Raw genomic sequence first — 25,715 nt, forward strand, 5'->3', positions numbered from 1 at the left:
CACTATCCTCTTAAAAACTCTTTACAGCATTTAGTAACTTACCACCTATTCCATATACTTGTGTTTATAAGGTTAATCTGGGCTTATGTTAATTCTAAAGTTATAGGCCTACCAAATTAAACCCTAGCTTTTTAATTACCATTTATTCTTATATCGTATTAGCATTTAATAAACATGAAAAATTCATACATTCCGAATTTTCCTTAGTCTTTTTCATAGAAGGTTGAATTAAAATTTGAGTAAAAGTTATAATAATTTATTGGACAAGGAAAATGCGAATTGGCAACTGTTTTGTACTTTCAAACTGACAGAATATTCGCTCCAATTCAACATTTTTTTTTTGGGACATACACAGTGGTATATGTATAGAAGTAGACATGAATAATTCGTATACTGTACATACTGAATATTCGTGGATATACATATTGTTATACATAATATACGTGTTAGTCTTTGAGATAAAGAATATTTGTGAAACACTGAATTGTTCAAGAAAATATTTAATATGGAAATATTAAAAATTCCTGGTATAAGCAGTTTAACAAACTTACTGACCCATGCTAGGCAGGTCTTCCTAACATCCAGTAATTCCCAGTGAAGTCTTTTTCTAACTTATTTTTAAACCTTCCCTAAAGCATTGGCTTTCATGACGTTATTTGGCAGTTTCAACATTCTCCTCATTCACGCCCATCAAGGAGCTGGTGCCATCCCTCCAGTGTATCATACCTCATTATCTCCCATTTCTCAGCTGCCGTATGACTTCTTTGGATTTATTGCCTCCCCACGAATTAAATAATTACACTAATTTCTTCAAATCTGAATCCACTGATACGATTACTCAGTAGACATACGTACAGCACTCACAAATATACAGTTTATACAACATAATCGGTATACCAAATTGAATAAAGTTACACTGACATGTGACAATTCTCATTGGTAAGGCAGGTAAAATCTATTACAGGATAGATGTAAGTGCGCTGGTAAACAGGGGAGAATGGCGAAGTTAATCTTACATCAGAAATATTTCCTAAAAAGATGAATTAAAAATACTTGCAACCGAGAGAGGAGCAGAATGAGGGGATTTTTAAAGGAAAGGAGCAGGGATAAAAATAAGGTGTTGGAAATATCTTAAAAAAAAAAAAAAACTCTATATAAATTCAGATTTAGAAAGCCAAGTAGCATAATTTAAACAAACTTTTGATCAATTTTAAAACAGGTTACATAAATGTATATGACTTATCTAGCATGGGCCATTAGTCCTATGGGTGTGCTCCATTATGTCCATAAAATATACTCGTGGACATAAATATTTTTATTATATATCCTATGAAAGACATCTTATACCCACAAACACGCAAAACACAGCATAAAAATATAAATTTCATCCTCGTCACTTTTAATAACACTCCAAAACTAGTTGAGGAAGTTATAATGTGTTATACTCTGTTCTTTGACTCTCCTGGGGTCTATACATAAACCCTTCCCTCCCGGTCAGCGTTGTTTGACCCTGGCCGGATTAGCGATGTTTTAATATAATTCCCCTCACTCCCCCCCCCCGTCCAAGTAGTTACCAAGAAACAGCCATAACTAGTATTTATCAAGACTACCACCCATTAGAACCCACAACCTACCAATGAACCACTTTGGAACCCCAATGCACTTAACTAAATCATATGTATATATGTATAAAAGTCAATAAATAAACTTTAATTTGATATGTACAAAAGCTCCAACTTTCAGGCATTAAGTCTGTAATTTATCTATTTAAAATTACGTATTTACGTTTGCCGGGAAATGAGCTGTAACTCTTGGTCCCCTTCTTAACACTAATTTTCCAGCTGCCTCAAGTGGCCTCCTTAATTAATTCTTCTCCTTCTTGGACCCCGCCTCCTTCTTGTGGCTGAACTTAGGAGGCAGAATCACTGGGTCTATATCCGAGCATATGTCCACTTCGGGAACGTATATCTGACCCTCCGGACATTTCTTTCTCTTCTCGTAGCCCACTTCAACGGGGGTGAGTCTAGTGGGGTACTGTGGGTAGTGAGGCTGTGTTTTGGAGTCATCACTCACTAAAGAATCTGAATGGAGAACTTCATGACCATCCATGTCAACACATCTGAGCGAAAAAAAATGAAAGGTTAGTTTATTTACAAATGACCTTAATTTCTAAACAAAGGTACAGTATATAAAACAAACGAACTCAAATAGTGAAAATAAATATCCAAATTCTAAACGGGAGTACAACCAATGTTATATATACCCATAAGTGTTTGTCTCTGTGTATATAAGCAGCGCTGTATGGCCCTTGTGGCTTAGCGCTTCTTTTTGATTATAATAATCTGTGTATATACACAGAGGTGTATGGCTGTGTATTGTATTTACACAGATGGGTGTTCAGTTCTCGGTGTATATACACTAAGTTTACTTTAATTCTTATATTAGGGATTAATATGGCCTTGAGTGTTGGTAAACAGGTTACATGCAGATTTACTGACCTTTATGGTCGATACGATTTAAAGCCAATTAACCAAGCAAAAGTAGAGCATACTGAAATCTAAGGACACGTATATTCCAGGTCACAGGTTATATACACCGAGAGGTGTATATCGCTTAGGGTATATATGTTGAAAGCATCCGTGTACAAGTTACATGCAGCCTAATTACCGTCGTGCATCTGATAGCCAGTAAACTTACCAAGGGTTTACAATCTGTATGAAGTCGTCGTCTTCAATCAGTGAAGCCTTCAAAAGACAGTGCTGTAGAGCAGTTTTCTTAAACTTTTTTTTACCTTAAGAGTATAGAGGGGCATTCACAAGGCCATTTAACCGCGGAGGGTTATTAATCAGGATAACCTGAATACAATGGCTTACTTCCATTGGGGTCCTCCCGTAGGATGCGACCCACAACAGCCAATAAACTCCTTGGTACTTCTTTGTTGCCAGGGTGCAAGAGAGAATATAAGACAAAATAACTTACAGATTTACCTCAACAGAGAGAGAGAGAGAGAGAGAGAGAGAGAGAGAGAGAGAGAGAGAGAGAGAGAGAAAACAAAGGCGAATAACTTACAGATCAACCTCGGCGATGTAGACTTGGCCAGAACGACATTTATGTTTCCTGAGCTTCTTGACTTTAGGTACAGTGATGATATAACTTGGCTCTCTCTCAGCGTGGTCTAGCGCTAGGGCCTGCTGTGCCTTCTTCAAGAGTGCTATACGAGGCTCGACCTGTTCAGCGGCCTGCTCTGCCTGTCTAATGGGGGCCATCCAAGGCTCGATCTGCTCAGCTATCTCCACTACTGTCTCTCCGTCGAGGTTATCTTCAAGGATCTCCAGTATGGGTAGACGCTCCGGGCTAGGTAGCACGGAACGCTGGCGGCTCTGTTCGTTCACAGGACGACATCTACAACAAAGGTAAACCACTGTGACCACACTTAAGAGACACCTAGATGATTAGAATACTTAAGAAGCTAGTTGGTTTATTGTTCAAAGCCTATCGACTACACGAGGGTCATTAATGCTGCAAGTCACCTATACACCACCAGTCAAGAATACTTTAATACAAAGAATAAAGTAAACTCAGCACATATGGTTGTAAATGGTATGGTGATACCGACAAGCTGTGGATAAGGAGTAAGGACACTTATGTACAGTTCAGGACAGTTATTAGAGAAAACGCTTCACCACGAGTAGCTCCATCAATCCATAAAGCCACTCATGGCGAAATGTTTCCACTAATAAATGTCCTGAACGGTATATAAATGTTCTTATCAACATCCCATCATGTGCACACTGTGAGATACATACATCATGCTATATATAACCTTATTCATAAGATTCATTTTTTTATCTAGTAAAATCTGCAAATGGTTTTTACAGGTGATTGTCGTAATTCATTAATACCAGAGTTGCTACCGTGTTGCAAGTTGATATTACGACCTCACGCAATTTATATGATGAGGCTCAGATAAAGGGATATGGTTGGGGACAAGTGTATCAGGTGTGGAGGTAAGGGGGAGGGATGTAGTGGAGGAAGAGAAGGGGATAGTGGTGGAAGGCCGCAAGGGATGGGGGTTGATAAGTGTTGGGTATTCCCCTGAGAGGTAGGTGGGGTAAGTTGTTGACATTGGAGACGACGAGGCTACCTGGGACGCCCTCTAAATGTCCTTCACTCCCCCCCCTCCCTTTCCCTTAAGGTCACACAGAAATACCATCTTGAGAGATGTTGATTCCCACGTAATAGTTACACCAGCTCTGCTGAGGAAATCCTTATTCTAGATAACGCTTAGCTCAGGATTGAGTTTGTTCAACTATTTTCATATAAAATCTCAGTCTTGCCCAAAATGACTTCTAAAATTTAGGCATGTGCTCATTACTTGTCTCAATTCACACCTGTGGGCTTGTTACCCCAACTCCAGCTCCGCTGGAACGCAACATTTAAATTCTAGCGACTGAACCTATGATAGCATGCTTGACGATATCCCTATCGTCCTACTGAAATCTCCCAGGTCCTGCTGACCTATTTCATTACTTCATGTAGACACAACCCATCCTATGTGATGGAATACGATAGGGAAACATAACTAGCTTTTATTCCCATCATGTAGCGCTCATGTAGAACAGGGTAGCTGCAGGTTTGAACTTTATTGTAAAATAAGAAAAGTCCCTCTAACCCCATTCATCTTAAGAGTACCTCTCACCTAGATATCTGCCCTCTTGCCCCTTTCATTAAAAGCACCCACACCACGCCATTGGCGTTTGTTGGGTTATCCTAGCTAAATCATCATAATATATCACCAAGATGTGCATATTAACAGCTCTATGCTGAATGTAACCATTGTAAAAAAAATAATATTCCATGTAAAATTATCGGTAATTATCCTAATAAAAATTTAAGACCAGTACCAAAGGAAGGTCGCCAGGAAACGAATACAGGAGGGACAACGGAGAAAGGGAGGAGACGGGGGATTATTTAAAGGTAGAAGCTATATTGATATTGACAGTATGGATGGAAAGGTCACAGGTGTATAATACACTTTGGACACCTTTATTGGATACGTTTCGGTCCTGTGACCAGGTCAATCCAAAGGTCCTAGGACCGAAATATATCTAAAAAAAAAAATGTTCAAAATGTATGCACTTTTGTCCTTTTATATCTCAATTATATCTCAGGGATTCAAAAGAGCAAATACTAGGCAGACTGACCACACGAACCGTGATACTCTTATGAACTCCATGTGTGACTTTCTGGAGCCAAAACTCAACCCCCAATACACAAACTGGCAGGCGACCTTGCAGAGAGTCATACTGATGTGTGTTGCAAGGTCTCGCCTTGCAAGGTCTCCAGTGTTATTCCCTCCCCCTCCCAACACATCCCTTCCTTCCACCACCTCTGTTGTCACATCACATTATCTCTGCCTACCTAACATTCTCGTTGCCCTTCGCTTTCCAATATTACCTCCTCCTTCCTGCTCTCTCTTTTCCGCTTTGTTGCCTCTCCTTTCTCTTCTTTTTCTCTCTCTTCATAGCATTCTCTCCTCCTTGAGTGGGTGTGAGTTGGACCTGACTAGCTTGTGCTACTAGGTCAGATGCCGTGCTCCTTCCTTAAGTGAATGTGACCTGACCTGACTAGGTTAGGGCGTTGGCTTAAGCCGGTAGGAGAATTGGACCTGCCTCGCATGGGCCAATAGGCCTGCTGAAGCGTTCTTTCTTATGTTCACTCCACCTGCTCTTTTAATTACCAGTATCCTCACACTTTTATCAGGAGTCCCCAGTGACCTGTATCTCCTCTTCACCCTCCTTAACCACTGCATTTACCCACATCCTCCTCCAATATCTTTCCTTCCTCCCTCCACACTTATCACTAGGTGAGGTGTATGAACGTGTCCTGGGTAATTGATAATTACCAGACCACCTGTCTTGTATATAAATCTCGTGTGACTGGTAACAGCTGGCGACCCATACGATGATGTTTTATTAGTAAGCAATTTTTTTTTTATTGAGGCCTCATGCATCACTGAAACTTGATAATAGTTTAACGTAGGAAATTATGTAGAACTGAATGTAGGCTAACATTAAAGTCAATGTGACGTTTTCCATTGGGTCATTTTATTCAAGGGAAAGCGCAAAACCCGCAAGGGTCATACAACGCCTTGGGAGAAATGGGATAAGGTAGATCAAACTCCTTGAATCAAAAGCCTTTTCACTGCCATGAATTTTTTTTAACGGCATCGGTTGATGCCGGTTGGGTTGATTTTTACATTCGAAGTGAGGTGAGCCAAGGACGAGAAACATTCATCGTCACTCATTTAATAGATGGGTTGTCAGAAAAGTTTGCAGAAATCTAATGAATGAATGATGGCGAGTGTTCTTCCTTTTTTGTGGGTCATCCAACCTTGGTGGCAGATGTGTTAGAAAACAAACGTACATATGAGCAGTGTGTTGCTACCCTATTGTTATGGGTAGACTGACGAATAGAATGACGGGTAGAATGACAGGTTGAATGACGGATAGAATGACAGGTTGAATGACGGATAGAATGACGGGTTGAATGACGGGTAGTATGACAGGTTGAATAACGGATAGAATGACAGGTTGAATGACGGATAGAATGACAGGTTGAATGACGGATAGAATGACAGGTTGAATGACAGGTTGAATGACGGGTAGAATGACAGGTTGAATGACGGGTAGAATGACAGGTTGAATGACTGGTAGAATGACAGGTTGAATAGTGGATTGATGGAATTACTCACCTGTATGATGGTGGTAGGCCTGGGAGGGGGGGATTACAGTCTAGTAGGCTGGCTCGACGAGTGAGTGCTCGTCCATCTGTAATACAACAATTACAATACAATATAATAAAGCAATACGATTAATACACCATAATACAGCAATACGATTAATACAACTATAATGCAGCGGTGTACATCTGGGCTTGCAAAAATCTCTGTGGAACAATATCCAAAAATACAACACAATACCCCAAAATACAATGCAATATAATAAAAATCAATAAAAAACTCCAAAAACGGAAAATGGTACCCAAAAAAGCACAATACTTCATCCACAAACAATCTTTCGTTTCACAAGTCACTAAAATTTGATTCCATAGCCTAATATATTTTCTTTTTACTTATATCAAAACTCCTTTTAAATAAACAGTATAATCACTACCGTATTAAAATTGAAAAAGCTATGTAAAGTTTATTTGCGATCTAATCAATGAGGGATGACTAAAAATATTCGGTATTTTGGCCTTCAATCACACCTGCTATATTCTTTCAAGATTCTGGTAATTTTAAAAAACACACTAGAAAGGGAAATTTTTATTTTCGACGTTTCACCCTATGAGGCTCTATTATAAAACGTTTTACCCATCGGGGCTTTATAATATGACGTTTTACTGTGATTCTTTATATGACGTTTTACTGTGTCTTTATTATATGACTTTTACTCACAGTAATGCTTAATTATTCGAAGTTTCACCCAGTGAATATTTATTATACGACATTTCGCCCACAGTGCAACACCCTAGAAGATCAAACTTAGATATGATACATATATTTCTAAGATTTCTCAAATCATCTCAGATCTTTGAAAAGATCTTTGTACTAAGAATTCTAAGCTATATGTACCATCCAAGAGCCTTTAAAAAAAATTTAATCTAAAGAATTCTAAGTTATCTGTTAAGACTTAGTACTTTAATCTAATGTTAGATCATTTCCCTGGTGTGAGGGGTAACTATGGTGGTCCTCAGGAGACACGCAAACACTCGCATACTCAGCGGACGCACTCACTGCGCAACACATTCTTTTCAAAATCCATAGCCAGCACATTGGAGCGTGTACAGACTCAATTAAAAGCAAGCGAAGGCTTCGGTTTATTACCCCCGGGAGGATTAATAACCACTAAAAAAAATTGTGGCTTGTCTTCTGTGGTTCCTTAGAGCCTCTTCCGTAGGTTGCGACCCACAACACTTGATTAATATAAATGCTAGGTAGCTATTTACTGCTAAGTGAACAAGAGCAGCAGGTAGGTGTAAGGAAACTTGCTCACACGTCTTATCTTCACCGGGTATTAAAACTAAAGTCTTTTCGATCAGGAGCTACAATAACATTGGATAACCAACACACTGTAGCCCTTGCTCACTGCAAATAACAGGGAGATGCGCTAGTGTCCCATCCTGCGGTAATTTCAAATACTTTATGCTGTCTTTGTCACCATCATCATTATCTTTGTCTGCTCTGGCAGTTAAATGATATATAGATGCATTGTTATCTTGCCAAGTAGTCTTTTGGCCTCAATATACATGTTGAGCGGGAGACGCTTGTTGTTCAAACACTAGCCAAGGACATACTTATACACGCCTTGGTTAATGTAGATATATATATATAAACGTCTCGTAGCTAGGGAGGACTCCATGATCTGTGCTAGAGCATTTAGCTTAACCGAAAGGACCGGAGCTCGATTCCCGGTTGAGGTGAAACTTACGGGCAAGTTTCCTAACACTTGCTTCCCATGTTCAGCTATCAATAAATATGTACCGTGTTAATCGATTGTTGTGTACTGATTCCTGGATAAGGGCCAGAAAGACTTCAAATGAAATAAGCCAGACTGCTTTCTTTGGTTATCCCGTGTCAGCGGACAAGTGATCGCATACGCATGTAAACCAACACATCTGGACTATAAGATTACAAGACTGGCCCAACAAGTGACTACTGAAATTCGATATCAACAGAAGCATTTGTTGGTATTGAATTCCTCCGGTGCCATCTTGCAGTTATCTATGTGCTTACCTCTCTGTGGTTGCCTGGGTTGAGTCTCAGTTCCTGAGACCCCAAATTACACACAAGCAGTAACATTAATCTCTGCCTCGTGGGCCCTATTATATACAGCCTCAAAGCACTCTCATGAAGGTTGCTTCACCACATCCTGTGAAGCATTCTGCGTCTTTACCTCTCATTTAAGCTCTCTGGTGATGTACAATTGACATGCAGCCTTAATGGTTCTCGTGTAGTCAAAAGGCTTTACTCTTTAGGTTAGAACTTATGAACGCTCGAAAGGGGGCAGAAACTGCCTGTACCTACCTATGCCTTCAGATATCCCACAGGGATATATCTTATTTGGACTATTTTTTCAGTGCTCTTTCATCACCTAGGCAACCGTTGACAACAAGGTTTGTCCGCACTCGACCACAATAAATTTTTTTCTGTCAAACCACGTTTAAGATTTTGGCCATCTTCCCACCGTTGTCGGGTTTGGGAGACACGTTAACGCTTACCTACTGGACACGCGGATATCACATAAGGAAACAACTGGCAATCCAAAATTTATTAATACTCTATCCTACCTATCAGAGTGCACACAGGATGAACTTCCGTCGTCCAAACCATCCCAGTACACACTAGATGGCCTCCTCTCTCAGGTTTAGCGCTTCTTTTTTATAATAATAATAATAATAATAATAATAATAATAATAATAATAATAATAATAATAATAATGACCTGTCTCAAAGTCCCACCGTTGATGCAAACTCTCTTTCAAAACATACCTCATTGCAGCAATGTGACCCTTACGAGCTTAGCGCTTAATTTGACGATAATAATTTAAAAAAATTAAACCAACCAAACACAGTCTTCATTATTATTACATTCATCAAAAGAAAGGCATTAAATCCACAAGTTAACGTTTGTGTAGTAACATGGTTATGAAAGACAATATCTGTAATCCCACAATATCCCGCGTATACAATTTCATGACATTGTGATTAATATGTCATAGAAGAGTTCTGGTCTCTGCTTGGAGTGGCCAGCATGCTCCTGACCAGCCCATAATCCATTAAACAGATGAATTCCAGAGGTGTATCAGGAGGCTAAATGAAACACTAATATTCAAACTTCTCGAAGTCCCTAGAACCACATTACTTTTTATTAAATCGCGGGAAGCGCTAAACCTGTAGGGGTCATACAGCGCCTGATACTAGGAAGGGGTGGACAGCTCCAATTACTAGGATCAAGAGCCCTAAAATCACCCCTCCCTCCACACACTTGAAGGGAAAACAAGTCAAGAAAAAGAAACATTGTCTCACAAGGAGGTGACAAATGGTGATGTTTTGATCGTCAGGAAATGTCTCGGGACATGGGTCCTGGTCGGTGATTGTTCTCCGTACCGGGAATATATTTTACAGTCATTTAAAAATCACAAGATCGTCACATAATGTTCCAATATGAGTGTGAAGGATGATATACGAAAAAAACTACACCGGATACTGCATGCTCAGAAACCATGGACCGGGAACTGGAAACTAACCCCTGCAGGCACAGCAATACTGTAGATTGGTGGAACTGGCTTCAAGAGGCTACAGTCATTAAAAACATGATACAAATATAGGATGTCATGGGTATTATCTTCCCTTGCAAGACAGGATGTTTCGTTTAATATCATTTCTTGTAACTACAAATAAATGAAGACAGCAAGTAGGGTCTTACGACGGCGCCTGCGTCAGGAGGGTGGGCAACAGCCACCAGGACCTGTGGGTGGCGCAGGTATGATGTCAGCAAAAACATTCCTTGACATGAGTCTTGGTCACATGACGACTCGCTCAGTGGCTCTCTTGGTCATGAGACTGTGAAACTTTTCTTGGTTCACTGGTTCACCCCGTAAAAATAACTAAGATACATTATAAGTTGAAAATTTTATTCGGATTATTAACGCAGAGGGTTAGTAACCCAGGATAACCCAATAAAGCCACTATATGTGGTTTATATCCATTGTGGGTCCTTTGATCTTCCCCAGGAGGCGACCCACGGTAATCGGCTAAAACCCCGGTAACTACTACTACTAGGTGAACGGAAACAATAGGTGTAAAGAAATATGTTCACCGCTCCAACTTGTGTTGGGATCGAACCAAGGTCCGTCAGATGCGAACCCCCTTCCCCCTCAAAAAAAAAAAAAACTATCAGGAAAGGCTTTGCGGGGGGTGCAGGATAGCCTAGTATATTTCACATTCTAATTTTATTTTTCCTCTCTTATCTACCCACCTCACGTGCTAAGTATCCCCACTTCCTGTCGCTGTAACTCTCACTACTTGACATTAAAACGCGCAGGAAGCACTGCCTTCCCCAGCAACACAAACGACAAACAATCACATGCAGCCACTTCCTCCTGGAGCGATGTTTTGTCCTGTCAAATGCGACGATACCAGGAAATCCGAGTCACTGATAAGGAATTTAGTGAGGTCATAAACAAATTAATAAAGCTTCATTGTGTTTCCTATCACAGTGAGCATCCTGGGTGATCATTATTGACGAGTTAACAGTTACATCTGTTTTCCTACCGTCCTTTTGGGTACTCAAAACAGTTATTTTGATGTTTTCCTGCACATATAGAAGAATGGTTGGGTGTGATTAGGACCTGCCTAGCATGACCCACAATGCCTACTGCATTATCACCTTACACTGGTTGTCTGCATTTTTTTTCCTCCAGTTTTCGTTAATAACTTGAGAACGCTTCATCGGATCGGCTCCAAATTTTCAACGTTGGTGTACTGTAAACTGGGAAAGATTCGTGCAATTATTGGCATGTGCAGGTACCGTCTGGGCAATGTTATACGTGTGACCTGAATGGCTTTGCTGATGTCTGAGCCCCTCCCACTCATTTCGTGTAAACCCACACATGAAGAACAAGACATGTGGAACATCTGGGTATCTTTAAACATATCCAGATGTTGCACATGTGTTCTGTTCTTCATCTTGTCGGTATTGCATACCTCACATGTACAACCCCGCGCATGCACGTGAACACCCAGACAAAACCCAAGAAGCAGTGTCACGAACAGTGTCTCCATCCCAGCAAACACATGTCGGTGAGCACACACACAAGCAAGCACGTACACACACGCACACAAATTTTGGGGAAAACAAAAAAACGCGGGGATCAAAGGGCCAAAGAATGTAGGTGTGGTTCTCTTGTGTGTGGCAGCTGTGATGGTGGTGCTCGTCTTGTGTGAAGAATGAGTCACAGTACTGTGGACGGAACAATCCACAAATAAACTACACTTTGAAGAGGCTTTAGACGACGTTTCGGTCCATCCTGAACCATTATCAAATCTTAAAAGGAAACATACAGCGAAAGGAAACCATTATAAGAATGACGTTTCACCCACACGAGGCTTTTTTTTTGTGCTCGGTAAAGCTTATATAGGTGAAACATATGGTAGCATCTCTTTTTGCTGTCAGGGTTGTCACTTAATAACGGTCCAGGGCGGACCGAAACGTCGTGTAAAGTTCTTCCTCCAAAGTGTAGGTTATTTTTTTTATGTGAAAGCTGTGGCGCGTGTAGTGGTGGTGTGTGACGAGTGGGAACTCACTCCACTCCCACAACCTTTCACAATGGCTAGTGACCGGGGGTGACCCCAAGCTCACCCGTAACTGCGTTCGTCTTACAATTCAGAGGTCCTGGGCTCGATACTCAGGCCTGCTGAAACATTAGCAACTCTCCGAACCTCCCCCTGTTCACCTATCATTTAAATAAGTACCCACGCTGACCTTAGTATTCTGACGTAAGGACACTTATAATGGGTCAGGTGATTCTCCATGACTTAGCCCATTCCACATCTGCTGATTGATAAGGTGTAGAACAATGTAAGAGATTACGTGTTGCATCCCTAACCTAGTGAATCATAGTTGACCCTGGCTGAGTCTTGTGGGAAGATCTCACGACTGCGTGCATGTGCGCACGTCGACTTGTAAACCCTTGGTGATGCGAGACGTATGCATAACTAGTCTCCCTAACACCTGCTGTCCCTGTCTCAACATTAAAATTAAATACCTAGAGCTACTCCAGTAAACTACTGTGGATCACATCTTTGGGGAGGGCCTTAAATAAGCCACACTGCTTGGCTTTCTTGGGTGGGTTAGTGACCCTCCTTAAAGATCAGTGGTGTATACAGTTTGCAATCGTAAGGACACAGGTGGCTTGAGACATGAGGAAGTCTCCTTATACCTGCTGTCCCTATTCACCTGCTGTCCTTTTTCACCTACTGTCCCTCGTTGTTCCTGTTCACTTTGTGCTCGTCTTCACTTGCTGTTCCTTATCTGCTGTCTCTATTCACTTGCTGTCCCTGTTCACCTAGCAGTGCAGTTCACATAGTCCACCGCTGTGGAGGACGCAAGAACCACAACGGAACGGGATTAATGACCAGAAGAAAGTATGTTTTACGAGTTGGCTGGGAAATACCAAGTAGGTCTCATGCGGTCACCGTTTTAGATTGCGTTCTGTGAACACTTCAGGCGCTCATCTGAATACTTTCAGTAGCTCTGCAATTTTCTTATATATATATATATAGTGGCTGCATTTTTTCTGGATGCAACTAATAGGATCCACTAATAAACATTGTATCCACTTATTCTACTATGAAAATCGTCTCCCTTCTGTATTCCACTGAAAAAAATCTGATGTGCAAGTGAAGAGTTTGGGAAATAAAGATACCCAAGTGCTGTACATGTGTCTTATTCATCAATTTGTCGGTATTGTATACCATTAATAATATGCTACTCCAACTGCTAGGCGAATAATGATAGCATCTGCTTCTGCTAGGTGAACAAGGACAGCAGAGAGCGTAAGAAGCTTGCTCGTAGTTTCGCCGGACTGGGAATCAAAACCTTGACTTTTGGGTTATGACCAAAGGTCAATAAGCTAGAGGCCACCCAAACTATCAATGGTAAACCCTGTAGGAAGAGCGTATTGTTCCCGGGAAAAGACTCTAGATTCAGAGAATTGGGGTTACCTTCTCCCATGCATCAGTTATTAGTCTTGCTACAGGCGCTGTATGATCCATATGGGCTTATCACTTCTCCACGAATATACTGTTAGCCATGGTGAAAGGTTGGGGTATGTTTGTGAGGTGTAGATGTGGGTGTGGAAGTGGGTGGGGGGTAGGGTGGATGTGGGTGTGGAGGGTGTGAGTTCCCGTTAGTAACTCTTCTGTTTACTGCAGACACTACAATTTTCAATGTTACCGTCCCATAAATGCATATACAAATAACTCAGTCAGACGTCTACTTAGACACTGTTCAGGGGGCCCGGTACCAAATCTCTCCCGGTGGATGGCCTTATCAACCAGGCTGGTGGTGCTAGCCGCTGGCAGGCCAACGTATGCACCACAACACAGCTGATCAGACTGATTCCTTTGAGGGGGTTTCCTTAAAGTAACTTCGAAGCCTATGCAAATGTTAGACTAAGTCGTCAGTCCTCTGTGAATCTGATTAATTTAGATAGATTGAATAGGATACGTAAAGGGTGAAACCATCGCTCAATCCTTATTTAAGGAGTTCCTGGTTGAGTGGAGTTATTCATTGCTCTTTAAATGTCTGGTAAAGGCCAGGAAGGCAGAGCGTAGCTTCCAACTCCACTTACAAGAGGGTTCATTGTAATTTGAATTCGCTGTCATAAGAGTCTTTGAACATATGTATATACTACTGTCAAATAATCAAATTACTAAGCAGCGAGTCAAACTTTGGAGCATCAAAATCCAATTCACCAAGCCTATTCTCCTGTCCCCCTTTCTTTTTTTTTTTCGGTGGTCTTTCGTAACTGTTCGTTCGTTTTGTGTGTCTGCAGCTGTCGTGACATCTGTTCATACCAGACGTGAACACTCGTACCTTCCTCCCTGTTCTCCCACCCTCTCTTCCCTCCACTATTACTCCTCCACCCACCACCTTTCCTCTCTTTAGCGACAAATAACTTTTACTACCTGGTGTGTACCTGGAGGATGTTCCGGGAGTCAAACCCCTCAAGGAAGGTTCCTTGATGTTGGTGAGGGGCTCTTGATTTAGGGAACTGGATCTGTGCTCCAGTTCCCCGAATTAAGCCTGAATGCCTTCCACATCCCCCCCAGGCGCTGTATAATCCTCCGGGTTTAGCGCTTCCCCCTTGATTATAATAATAATAATCCGGGAGTCAACGTCCCCCCGCAGCCCAGTCCTTGACTAGGCCTCCCCAGTCCCTGACCAGGCTTCCTGTCCTTGACCAGGCCTCCCCAGTCCTTGACCAGGCAACTGTTGCGTTATAACTTTTCTCAACCTTTTCCATTGTAATTGTTAAATGTTATTCATTTTTGCTAAATGTTACTCATTGTTAACAGTAAATGTTATCATTTGTTATTGGTAAATTTTATTTCTTTGTTATGGTAAATGTTATGTTACGAAAGGTGACTCCGTGTCTGTAAAATCCGGACAGTCATGTTTATTTTCACTTCTTTACAATCTATTCCCATCAATCCTTCAAGTGGCCGGGGGAGAGGGGGAGGGAAGGTGCCTCGATGTTGGTGAAGAACTCTTGATTACAGGTATTAGAGCCACCCACCCCTTGGATCAAACCTGATTAAGTCCAGGTACATAAGTCGCGATGATGATAATGATAATAATAATAATAATAATAATAATAATAATAATAATAATAATAATAATAATAATAATAATAATAAACAGCCACCCACTCTCCCCTCACCACCGTCTCCACCAGCACCACCCTTCACCACCACCACCCTTCACCACCACCACCCTTCACCATCACCACTACCACCCTTCAACTCATACAAACCCATCACTGGATACCACCTCCCCATCTAATAACTCCACCTCATCCCCTCTCCCGTTCCCGTACCCCTCCCCTCACTCTCCAGTACCCAACAGCGTGTTTACCTTCAACATGTGGGTCCCGTCCCACTAACTTCCGCAATCACTATTACATGCGTCTTAAATGCGTCACCCCATACTGTGTGGCGTAGTTATAAATATTATCATTACGGCTGAAAATGTGTGGCGTAGATATTATGATTACTATATGCATGAGGAAACGCTTAACCCGTAGGGGAAGGAGTGATGGTCCATGCAGCACTGAGACAGTGGGAGGTCATCAGGTTCCAACTTGACCTGGAGTCGATTTCGGTAGTCACCGTCCCTGCGCCCCGATCTCACACCAGACTTCCCAGATATTGGCAATGATCGATCAGGCTTTTGATACTGAATCTATAGAACTGCTATTTTGTCCTAAAAGTGAATCAAACAGTAACTGTATTTAGGCCTAAGTAGCACCCCTGACCAGCCTGGTTCCTGACCAGCCGGGCTGTGGTTTGTACGTTGGTTTACGTGCGGCCAGTAGTAACAGCCTGGGTGATCAGACCCTGATCCACCGCGAGGACTGGTCACGGACCGGGCCGCGGGGGCGTTGACCCCCGAAACCACCTCTAAGTATACACCCCCATCATCGGCCACCTATGGTGACTTGCAGCGCCCCTAACGTAGTACCAGCACAACAGAACGGCTTATCTCATGACAAAGGCATGTCAGGGTTCAGGTTGGTAGAGATTCGCAGTATTACACTACCCGGGTCTTTACCTATGGTGACCCGGCCTTGGCTCCCCACTGTGGAGTCATTGATATACAAAATGTCTTTCCATGGGAAGAGGTGTTTGATCCTCTTCATCTGGGACAATTGTCTCTAATCCTAGCTACATTCCCCGCCCTCACAGGGCTCGCAGGGAGAAGTTAGGCCTCTGGTCCACCCCTTATACCGCCCGTACGGGGTTCGTAGGGAGTTTACCTGGAGAGAGTTTCGGGGGTCAACGCCCCCGCGGCCCGGTCTGTGACCAGGCCTCCTGGTGGATCAGCCCCTGATCAACCAGGCTGTTGCTGCTGGCTGCACGCAAACCAACGTACGAGCCACAGCCCGGCTGATCAGGAACTGACTTTAGGTGCTTGTCCAGTGCCAGCTTGAAGACTGCCAGGGGTCTGTTGGTAATCCCCCTTATGTGTGCTGGGAGGCAGTTGAACAGTCTCGGGCCCCTGACACTTATTGTATGGTCTCTTAACGTGCTAGTGACACCCCTGCTTTTCATTGGGGGGGATGGTGCATCGTCTGCCAAGTCTTTTGCTTTCGTAGTGAGTGATTTTCGTGTGCAAGTTCGGTACTAGTCCCTCTAGGATTTTCCAGGTGTATATAATCATGTATCTCTCCCTCCTGCGTTCCAGGGAATACAGGTTTAGAAACCTCAAGCGCTCCCAGTAATTGAGGTGTTTTATCTCCGTTATGCGCGCCGTGAAAGTTCTCTGTACATTTTCTAGGCCAGCAATTTCACCTGCCTTGAAAGGTGCTGTTAGAGTGCAGCAATATTCCAGCCTAGATAGAACAAGTGACCTGAAGAGTGTAGATACCGTGGTAGATACCGTGGAGCACCAGATGGTGCTGTGCTCTCTCAGGGTTCAGGTTAAGTAAGATTCGTCAGAAAACATGATAAATGCCTCATGACGCGTGTCTTAGTCATATAATAATCTTCCACTTAAGCTTCTGGTCATATGACTTTGACATTTTACTCGGTTACCGGTCCATAACTTTAGGCCTGACGAATACACTACCAACGACTCCAGCAGAATGCAGCCAAGATTTAGTTAACTTATACGAGATACCAACCATTAAACACTCCACTGTAACTTAAGATGACACACACAGGTGTATGTCTCATTTCATTCTACGATGGTAGGTTACCTTGCTGACTATGAGAGGTTCTTGATTTAGTAAATTTAAGTTACAGTCCTTACATCAAACCTAATTACCTCAAATTCCCTAGGCGCTTTATGATCCCTATGGGTTTAACGCTTCCCGTAATTAATCAAATGTTTCATTTTTTGTGTTGTTGAACTCAATGCCGTAAATTTATGATTTCCAACTTATACTTGTATGGTAGAAACAAGTATATATATATATTATGTTTATACTGAAATGTACACCCTGCCTCTGTGGGAGATGGCCAGCGTTACACACACACACACACACACACACACACACACACACACACACACACACACACACACACACACATATATATATATATATATATATATATATATATATATATATATATATATATATATATATATATATATATATATATATATATATATATATATATATATATATATATATATATATATATATATATATATATATATAATATATATATGTCGTGCCGAATATGTAAAACTGGTCAATTAGCAAGAACTCGTTTAAAATTAAGTCCTTTCTAAAATTTTCTCTTATACGTTTAAAGATATATATTTTTCATTAATGTTAATGTAAAAAATTTTTAATTTTGCTCCAAAAGAATCTTAGAAAACTTACCTAACCTTATTATAACAAGAACAGTTTATTTTAGCCTAACCCAACTAAATATATTTTAGATTTGTTTAAAATAATTTAATACTAAACAAACACAGTGAAATATATTTTTTTCTTTAGGTTCAGAGTGATTTTGGCGAAATTATTGCATACACAAATTTTCACTTGTCCTATATGGCAAGATGAACGTTGCTATTTAAGCCCAGATCGCAAGTTCTGCCTATTCGGCACGACATATATATATATATATATATATATATATATATATATATATATATATATATATATATATATATATATATATATATATATATATATATATATATATATATATATATATATAGGGTGGTGGTTGCTGTCTACCAACCTACTACCTATATATACATATATATATATATATATATATATATATATATATATATATATATATATATATATATATATATATAGGTAGTAGGTTGGTAGACAGCAACCACCCAGGGAGGTACTACCGTCCTGCCAAGTGAGTGTAAAACGAAAGCCTGTAATTGTTTTACATGATGGTAGGATTGCTGGTGTCTTTTGTCTGTCTCATAAATATGCAAGATTACAGGTACGTCTTGCTACTTCTACTTACACTTAGGTCACACTACACATACATGTACATGTTTATTTATACACACTCATCTGAGTTTTCTTTGATTTTATCTTAATAGTTCTTGGTCTTATTACTTTTCCTTTTATATCCATGGGGAAGTGGAATAAGAATCTTTCCTCCGTAAGCCATGCGTGTTGTAAAAGTCAACTAAAATGCCGGGAACAATGGGCTAGTAACTCCTTTTCCTGTAAAGACTACTAAAAAGAATAAGAAGAAGAAAATTGTCAAAGTGGGAAGTCTGAATGTGCGTGGATGTTGTGCAAATGATAAGAAAGAGATGATTGTGGATGTTATGAATGAGAAGAAACTGGATGTCCTGGCTTTAAGTGAAACAAAGCTGAAGGGGGTGGGAGAGTTTCAATGGAGAGGAATAAATGGGATTAGGTCAGGGGTTTCAAATAGAGTTAGAGCTAAAGAAGGAGTAGCAATAATGTTGAAGGATAAGCTATGGCAGGAAAAGAGGGACTACAAATGCATAAATTCAAGGATTATGTGGAGTAAAATAAAGATTGGATGTGAAAAGTGGGTTATAGTAAGCGTATATGCACCTGGAGAAGAGAGAAGTGTAGAGGAGAGAGAGAGATTCTGGGAAATGTTGAGTGAATGCGTGGGGAGTTTTGAATCAAGTGTGAGAGTAATGGTGGTTGGGGATTTCAATGCTAAAGTGGGTAAAAATGTTATGGAGGGAGTAGTAGGTAAATTTGGGGTGCCAGGGGTAAATGTAAATGGGGAGCCTTTAATTGAGCTATGTGTAGAAAGAAATTTGGTAATAAGTAATACATATTTTATGAAAAAGAGGATAAATAAATATACAAGGTATGATGTAGCACGTAATGAAAGTAGTTTGTTAGATTATGTATTGGTGGATAAAAGGTTGATGGGTAGGCTCCAGGATGTACATGTTTATAGAGGGGCAACTGATATATCAGATCATTATTTAGTTGTAGCTACAGTTAGAATAAGAGGTAGATGGGAAAAGAGGAAGGTGGCAACAACAAGTAAGAGGGAGGTGAAAGTGTATAAACTAAGGGAGGAGGAAGTTCGGGCGAGATATAAGCGACTATTGGCAGAAAGGTGGGCTAGTGCAAAGATGAGTAGTGAGGGGGGGGGGGGGTTGAAGAGGGTTGGAATAGTTTTAAAAATACAGTATTAGAATGTGGGGCAGAAGTTTGTGGTTATAGGAGGGTGGGGGCAGGAGGAAAGAGGAGTGATTGGTGGAATGATGAAGTAAAGGGTGTGATAAAAGAGAAAAAGGTAGCTTACGAGAGGTTTTTACAAAGCAGAAGTGTTATAAGAAGAGCAGAGTATATGGAGAGTAAAAGAAAGGTGAAGAGAGTGGTGAGAGAGTGCAAAAGGAGAGCAGATGAAAGAGTGGGAGAGGCACTGTCAAGAAATTTTAATGAAAATAAGAAAAAATTTTGGAGTGAGTTAAACAAGTTAAGAAAGCCTAGGGAAAGTATGGATTTGTCCGTTAAAAACAGAGTAGGGGAGTTAGTAGATGGGGAGAGGGAGGTATTAGGTAGATGGCGAGAATATTTTGAGGAACTTTTAAATGTTGAGGAAGAAAGGGAGGCGGTAATTTCATGCACTGGCCAGGGAGGTATACCATCTTTTCGGAGTGAAGAAGAGCAGAATGTAAGTGTGGTGGAGGTACGTGAGGCATTACGTAGAATGAAAGGGGGTAAAGCAGCTGGAACTGATGGGATCATGACAGAAATGTTAAAAGCAGGGGGGGATATAGTGTTGGAGTGGTTGGTACTTTTGTTTAATAAATGTATGAAAGAGGGGAAGGTACCTAGGGATTGGCGGAGAGCATGTATAGTCCCTTTATATAAAGGGAAAGGGGACAAAAGAGATTGTAAAAATTATAGAGGAATAAGTTTACTGAGTATACCAGGAAAAGTATACGGTAGAGTTATAATTGAAAGAATTTGAGGTAAGACAGAATGTAGAATTGCGGATGAGCAAGGAGGCTTCAGAGTGGGTAGGGGATGTGTAGATCAAGTGTTTACATTGAAGCATATATGTGAACAGTATTTAGATAAAGGTAGGGAAGTTTTTATTGCATTTATGGATTTAGAAAAGGTATATGATAGAGTGGATAGAGGAGCAATGTGGCAGATGTTGCAAGTTTATGGAATAGGTGGTAAGTTACTAAATGCTGTAAAGAGCTTTTATGAGGATAGTGAGGCTCAGGTTAGGGTGTGTAGAAGAGAGGGAGAATACTTCCCGGTAAAAGTAGGTCTTAGACAGGGATGTGTAATGTCACCATGGTTGTTTAATATATTTATAGATGGGGTTGTAAAAGAAGTAAATGCTAGGGTGTTCGGGAGAGGGGTGGGATTAAATTATGGGGAATCAAATTCAAAATGGGAATTGACACAGTTACTTTTTGCTGATGATACTGTGCTTATGGGAGATTCTAAAGAAAAATTGCAAAGGTTAGTGGATGAGTTTGAGAATGTGTGTAAAGGTAGAAAGTTGAAAGTGAACATAGAAAAGAGTAAGGTGATGAGGGTATCAAATGATTTAGATAAAGAAAAATTGGATATCAAATTGGGGAGGAGGAGTATGGAAGAAGTGAATGTTTTCAGATACTTGGGAGTTGACGTGTCGGCGGATGGATTTATGAAGGATGAGGTTAATCATAGAATTGATGAGGGAAAAAAGGTGAGTGGTGCGTTGAGGTATATGTGGAGTCAAAAAACGTTATCTATGGAGGCAAAGAAGGGAATGTATGAAAGTATAGTAGTACCAACACTCTTATATGGATGTGAAGCTTGGGTGGTAAATGCAGCAGCGAGGAGACGGTTGGAGGCAGTGGAGATGTCCTGTCTAAGGGCAATGTGTGGTGTAAATATTATGCAGAAAATTCGGAGTGTGGAAATTAGGAGAAGGTGTGGAGTTAATAAAAGCATTAGTCAGAGGGCAGAAGAGGGGTTGTTGAGGTGGTTTGGTCATTTAGAGAGAATGGATCAAAGTAGAATGACATGGAAAGCATATAAATCTATAGGGGAAGGAAAGAGGGGTAGGGGTCGTCCTCGAAAGGGTTGGAAAGAGGGGGTAAAGGAGGTTTTGTGGGCGAGGGGCTTGGACTTCCAGCAAGCGTGCATGAGCGTGTTAGATAGGAGTGAATGGAGACGAATGATACTTGGGACCTGACGATCTGTTGGAGTGTGAGCAGGGTAATATTTAGTGAAGGGATTCAGGGAAACCGGTTATTTTCTTATAGTCGGACTTGAGTCCTGGAAATGGGAAGTACAATGCCTGCACTTTAAAGGAGGGGTTTGGGATATTGGCAGTTTGGAGGGATATGTTGTGTATCTTTATACGTATATGCTTCTAAACTGTTGTATTCTGAGCACCTCTGCAAAAGCAGTGATAATGTGTGAGTGTGGTGAAAGTGTTGAATGATGATGAAAGTATTTTCTTTTTGGGGATTTTCTTTCTTTTTTGGGTCACCCTGCCTCGGTGGGAGACGACCAACTTGTTGAAAAAAAAAAAAAAAAAAAAAAAAAAAAAAAAAAAAAAAAAAAAAAATATATATATATATATATATATATATATATATATATATATATATATATATATATATTATATATATATATATATATATATATATATATATATATATATATATATATATATATATATATATATATATATATATATATATATATATATATATATATATATATACTGTATATATATATATATATATATATATATATATATATATATATATATATATATATATATATATATATATATATATATATATATATATATATATATATATATATATATATATATATATATATATATATATATATATATATATATATATATATATATATATATATATATATATAATATCCCCTGTTGTGTACCGTAAACTAACGACGCATGTTACCTGGCGGGCCGGTCATTCTTGTGGAAGACTACCAAGGTCAGTTATGTCCATTCACCGCAACTCCCTCTCTTTACCTGACACTGTGTGACCTTATCATTATGTGGTGGTAGTGTTAGTGGTAATGATGTTGATGGGGTTTGAGCAGCCTGTACTGGGGTGACTCTCCCTCCACTCGACGCCCCATGGGTAACTTTATTACGGTGATGGACTACTATACCCTCTCCCCTGTAATCATTTCATTATCTTCTGCCATGTTAATACTCCGTTATATAATCTGTTAAGATGCTTGCTGATAAACATATAACCTTCACTACCTTACGGGCATCTGTTACTTAGTTTAATATATTATGCGCCCCATAGCCATCATGTGGGCAGTAATAAAATATTACAAAGATGCATCATGAGTCCGCATCGGCAAGCAGAATATCACAAAATTAAACTAAAATAACAAGATATCAAATTAAATACCCTCCTAACTGAATATATGTATACACAAATAGTGAATGTGCAATATAAAACAGATATATACGAATAACGAATGTGCAAACTATAACTAAAACTTATCCTAGTAACTGTAGCTACCCTACCCCTACCAATCCCATTTATCAAGCACTGCATGATTCTTACATGTTTACTGCTTCCCAGCGAATAAAATAATTATGAGTTAATGAAGTGAAAGTAGATTGTAGACAGCAGACCCAACTTGGAGCAGAAGGCAGGTGGGTTTTAACATTCAGCTGAACTGTCTTCTCATTATTATACATCACACAAAAAACAAAACAATCTTTTGTTTTAACAAGATATTCACGCAGCTTGATAATTCAGAAGGGTAAGTGCTGAAAGACACAGGTATGTGTACACAGACACATGTGCACGAGAAGGGGCCTGGAGCTGTGAATCGACCCCTGCAACCACAAATTGATGAGTACAAGTATGTAGAACACACTTATTTGGACAAGTTAAGGCCTTGAAACAGGTTCATGACGGGCCTGAGACGTACCCCTTAAGGGGGGTGCCTTCAGTCTGGTGAAGGCTTTTGATATCAAGAATTGGAACTATCATCCCTTTCCTTGGGTCGAATCAGATTGCCTCCCATTACCCTGACTCTGTATAGCCCCTACGGATTTAGTGCTCCCCCACTGGAAATTTTAATAGCTTGGGGGAGCAGTTTCCGAGGTAGCCTTGGTCTAGTATAGCACTGGAGTGAGGGCTTTGACCTTCATCTCAACAATCTCTCTCCCTTCTGCAGATGATGCCATCACAATGACTGACAGGTGCCGACAGTGCCACCATTATCATGTGTGGCACTGTATCATAAGTAGGGGGAAAGGGGGGAGGGTGATAACCAAGATCTCACTCTAGCTCATTCATCAAACCATCCCCTCTCAAAAAAAAAAAAAAATAGAGGGAGAGGCAAATGCCTTTGACAACTGATAACCAACACACACATTATAACTTATGGAGTAACCCACGTTTTTTCAGCAACATTACACTTATCCTGATATCCAAAACAGTCTAGTATTTATTATACTTAAACGAAAAGTAAAGCATAACTTAGCCAAGAAAAATCCTGATAGTTCATCTTGCCACGAGAGGCAGCAAATACAGCCTGCGAGCAGAAAGCTGAAAATTATCCTAACACAAAAAACATAAATAACAACTTAGAGAAATAATGTGGAAAGTATCCCAACAGGAAATAACAAGCATAGCTTTTATCCTAGCGAGTCTGGTGCTGAAACACAAGAATAATTATCCACACGGTAAGTTCAAGGGAAGGACGGGCTCCTAATTCAAGGAACTGGAAGTAATATTCCCTTTTTTTAAGGATCAAACTTGATTACCCTTTTATTATTATTATTCCAGAGTGAAATGTTTGTTCAAAGAAGAGACAATATAATAAAAATATAACACAACATAGGAAAAACATGACACAGTAGAAACATGAGACAACAAATCCCTGAACAACACAGCACAAGCAATGAGAAAACAAAACCCTGAACACAGCACAAACATTAAACAGCCTTGAGCAATACAACTCAAACTCGGAGTGTGTACTTACGAAAAGATAATATGCTCATGGGAATCAACAAAGGTCTTACACACCATATACAGAAAGAATCAATAGTTTTATTGTAGCCGAGATCGCACGGGCAGTTTTATAAATGCATTAAATACGTGAGTGAGAATGGGCGGATGTGAGCAGGATCTCAAAAAACAAAAAATAAAGGTTAGTGCAAATTGGAAAAAGTTTCTCGTGATTTGTGGACGGTGAATCAAGCCACCAACCACACCTTGTATGCTGCCTGGTCCTCAGGGATTTAATATTTAACGTGCCTAGCATGGGCCAGTAGGCATGCTTCAGTGCTACTTGGGGTCAAATAACGTAATGCTGGCAGGTGTAAGACAGACAGGTTACAGCTTTCACTGCGACAACGTTTTGCTGTGTATAACTTTATCAAGCCGTGATAAAAGCTTTCCACAAACCGAAACGGTCGTTCCAGTAAAATGCCGTTCTACAACGTGTGAGTGCTAGCACATAACATATCTCACCTGAATAAGCCAGAAACATGACGGGGAAGGCGCTGACGCAGGCGGCCAGGCAGCCCAGGAGAGTCACAGAGAGCTGCATTCTTTCTCACTCCACACAGGCCAACAAGAAATCTTCTTCTGCCTCCACACGTGGGAATTCCTGCCGCTGGTGTTGGGAGTGCACGTGAGTACTACTAAGACTTGTGTTGGTGCACAACTGACTCCCTGGCAGCGAGGGCCACTAATATATACCAGTGTTATAGGCGTGGCAGCAGATGCTGGCCCCGCCTCCCACACACACACGCGTAACAACGAATACTCGGAAACTATTCTTTTTTTTTTCATAGCTCCTAAACCGCCATAGAACCATTATGTTTTTAACATCGGACTGCAAGAATGTGATGTGAAGTTTATTTCACAGAAATGTTTATTGAGATGTCGTTTGGAGTTTGACTCACC

General features: G+C 40.5%; 1 protein-coding gene across 1 annotated transcript; it reads right to left on the reverse strand.

The window, feature by feature from the left end:
* Positions 1–240: 240 nt before the first annotated feature.
* On the reverse strand, positions 241–25,493 carry LOC128700759 (uncharacterized). Its single transcript, XM_053794169.2, has 4 exons — positions 25,278–25,493; positions 6,755–6,830; positions 3,070–3,402; positions 241–2,119 (listed from the first exon to the last, which is right to left on the reverse strand). Exons 1-4 carry the CDS (start codon positions 25,354–25,356, stop codon positions 1,864–1,866), a joined length of 744 nt encoding a protein of 247 aa, XP_053650144.1. The 5' UTR covers positions 25,357–25,493; the 3' UTR covers positions 241–1,863.
* Positions 25,494–25,715: the final 222 nt, after the last annotated feature.

This window comes from Cherax quadricarinatus, chromosome 56 (genome assembly GCF_038502225.1).
Source record: "Cherax quadricarinatus isolate ZL_2023a chromosome 56, ASM3850222v1, whole genome shotgun sequence".
NCBI lineage: Eukaryota > Metazoa > Arthropoda > Malacostraca > Decapoda > Parastacidae > Cherax > Cherax quadricarinatus.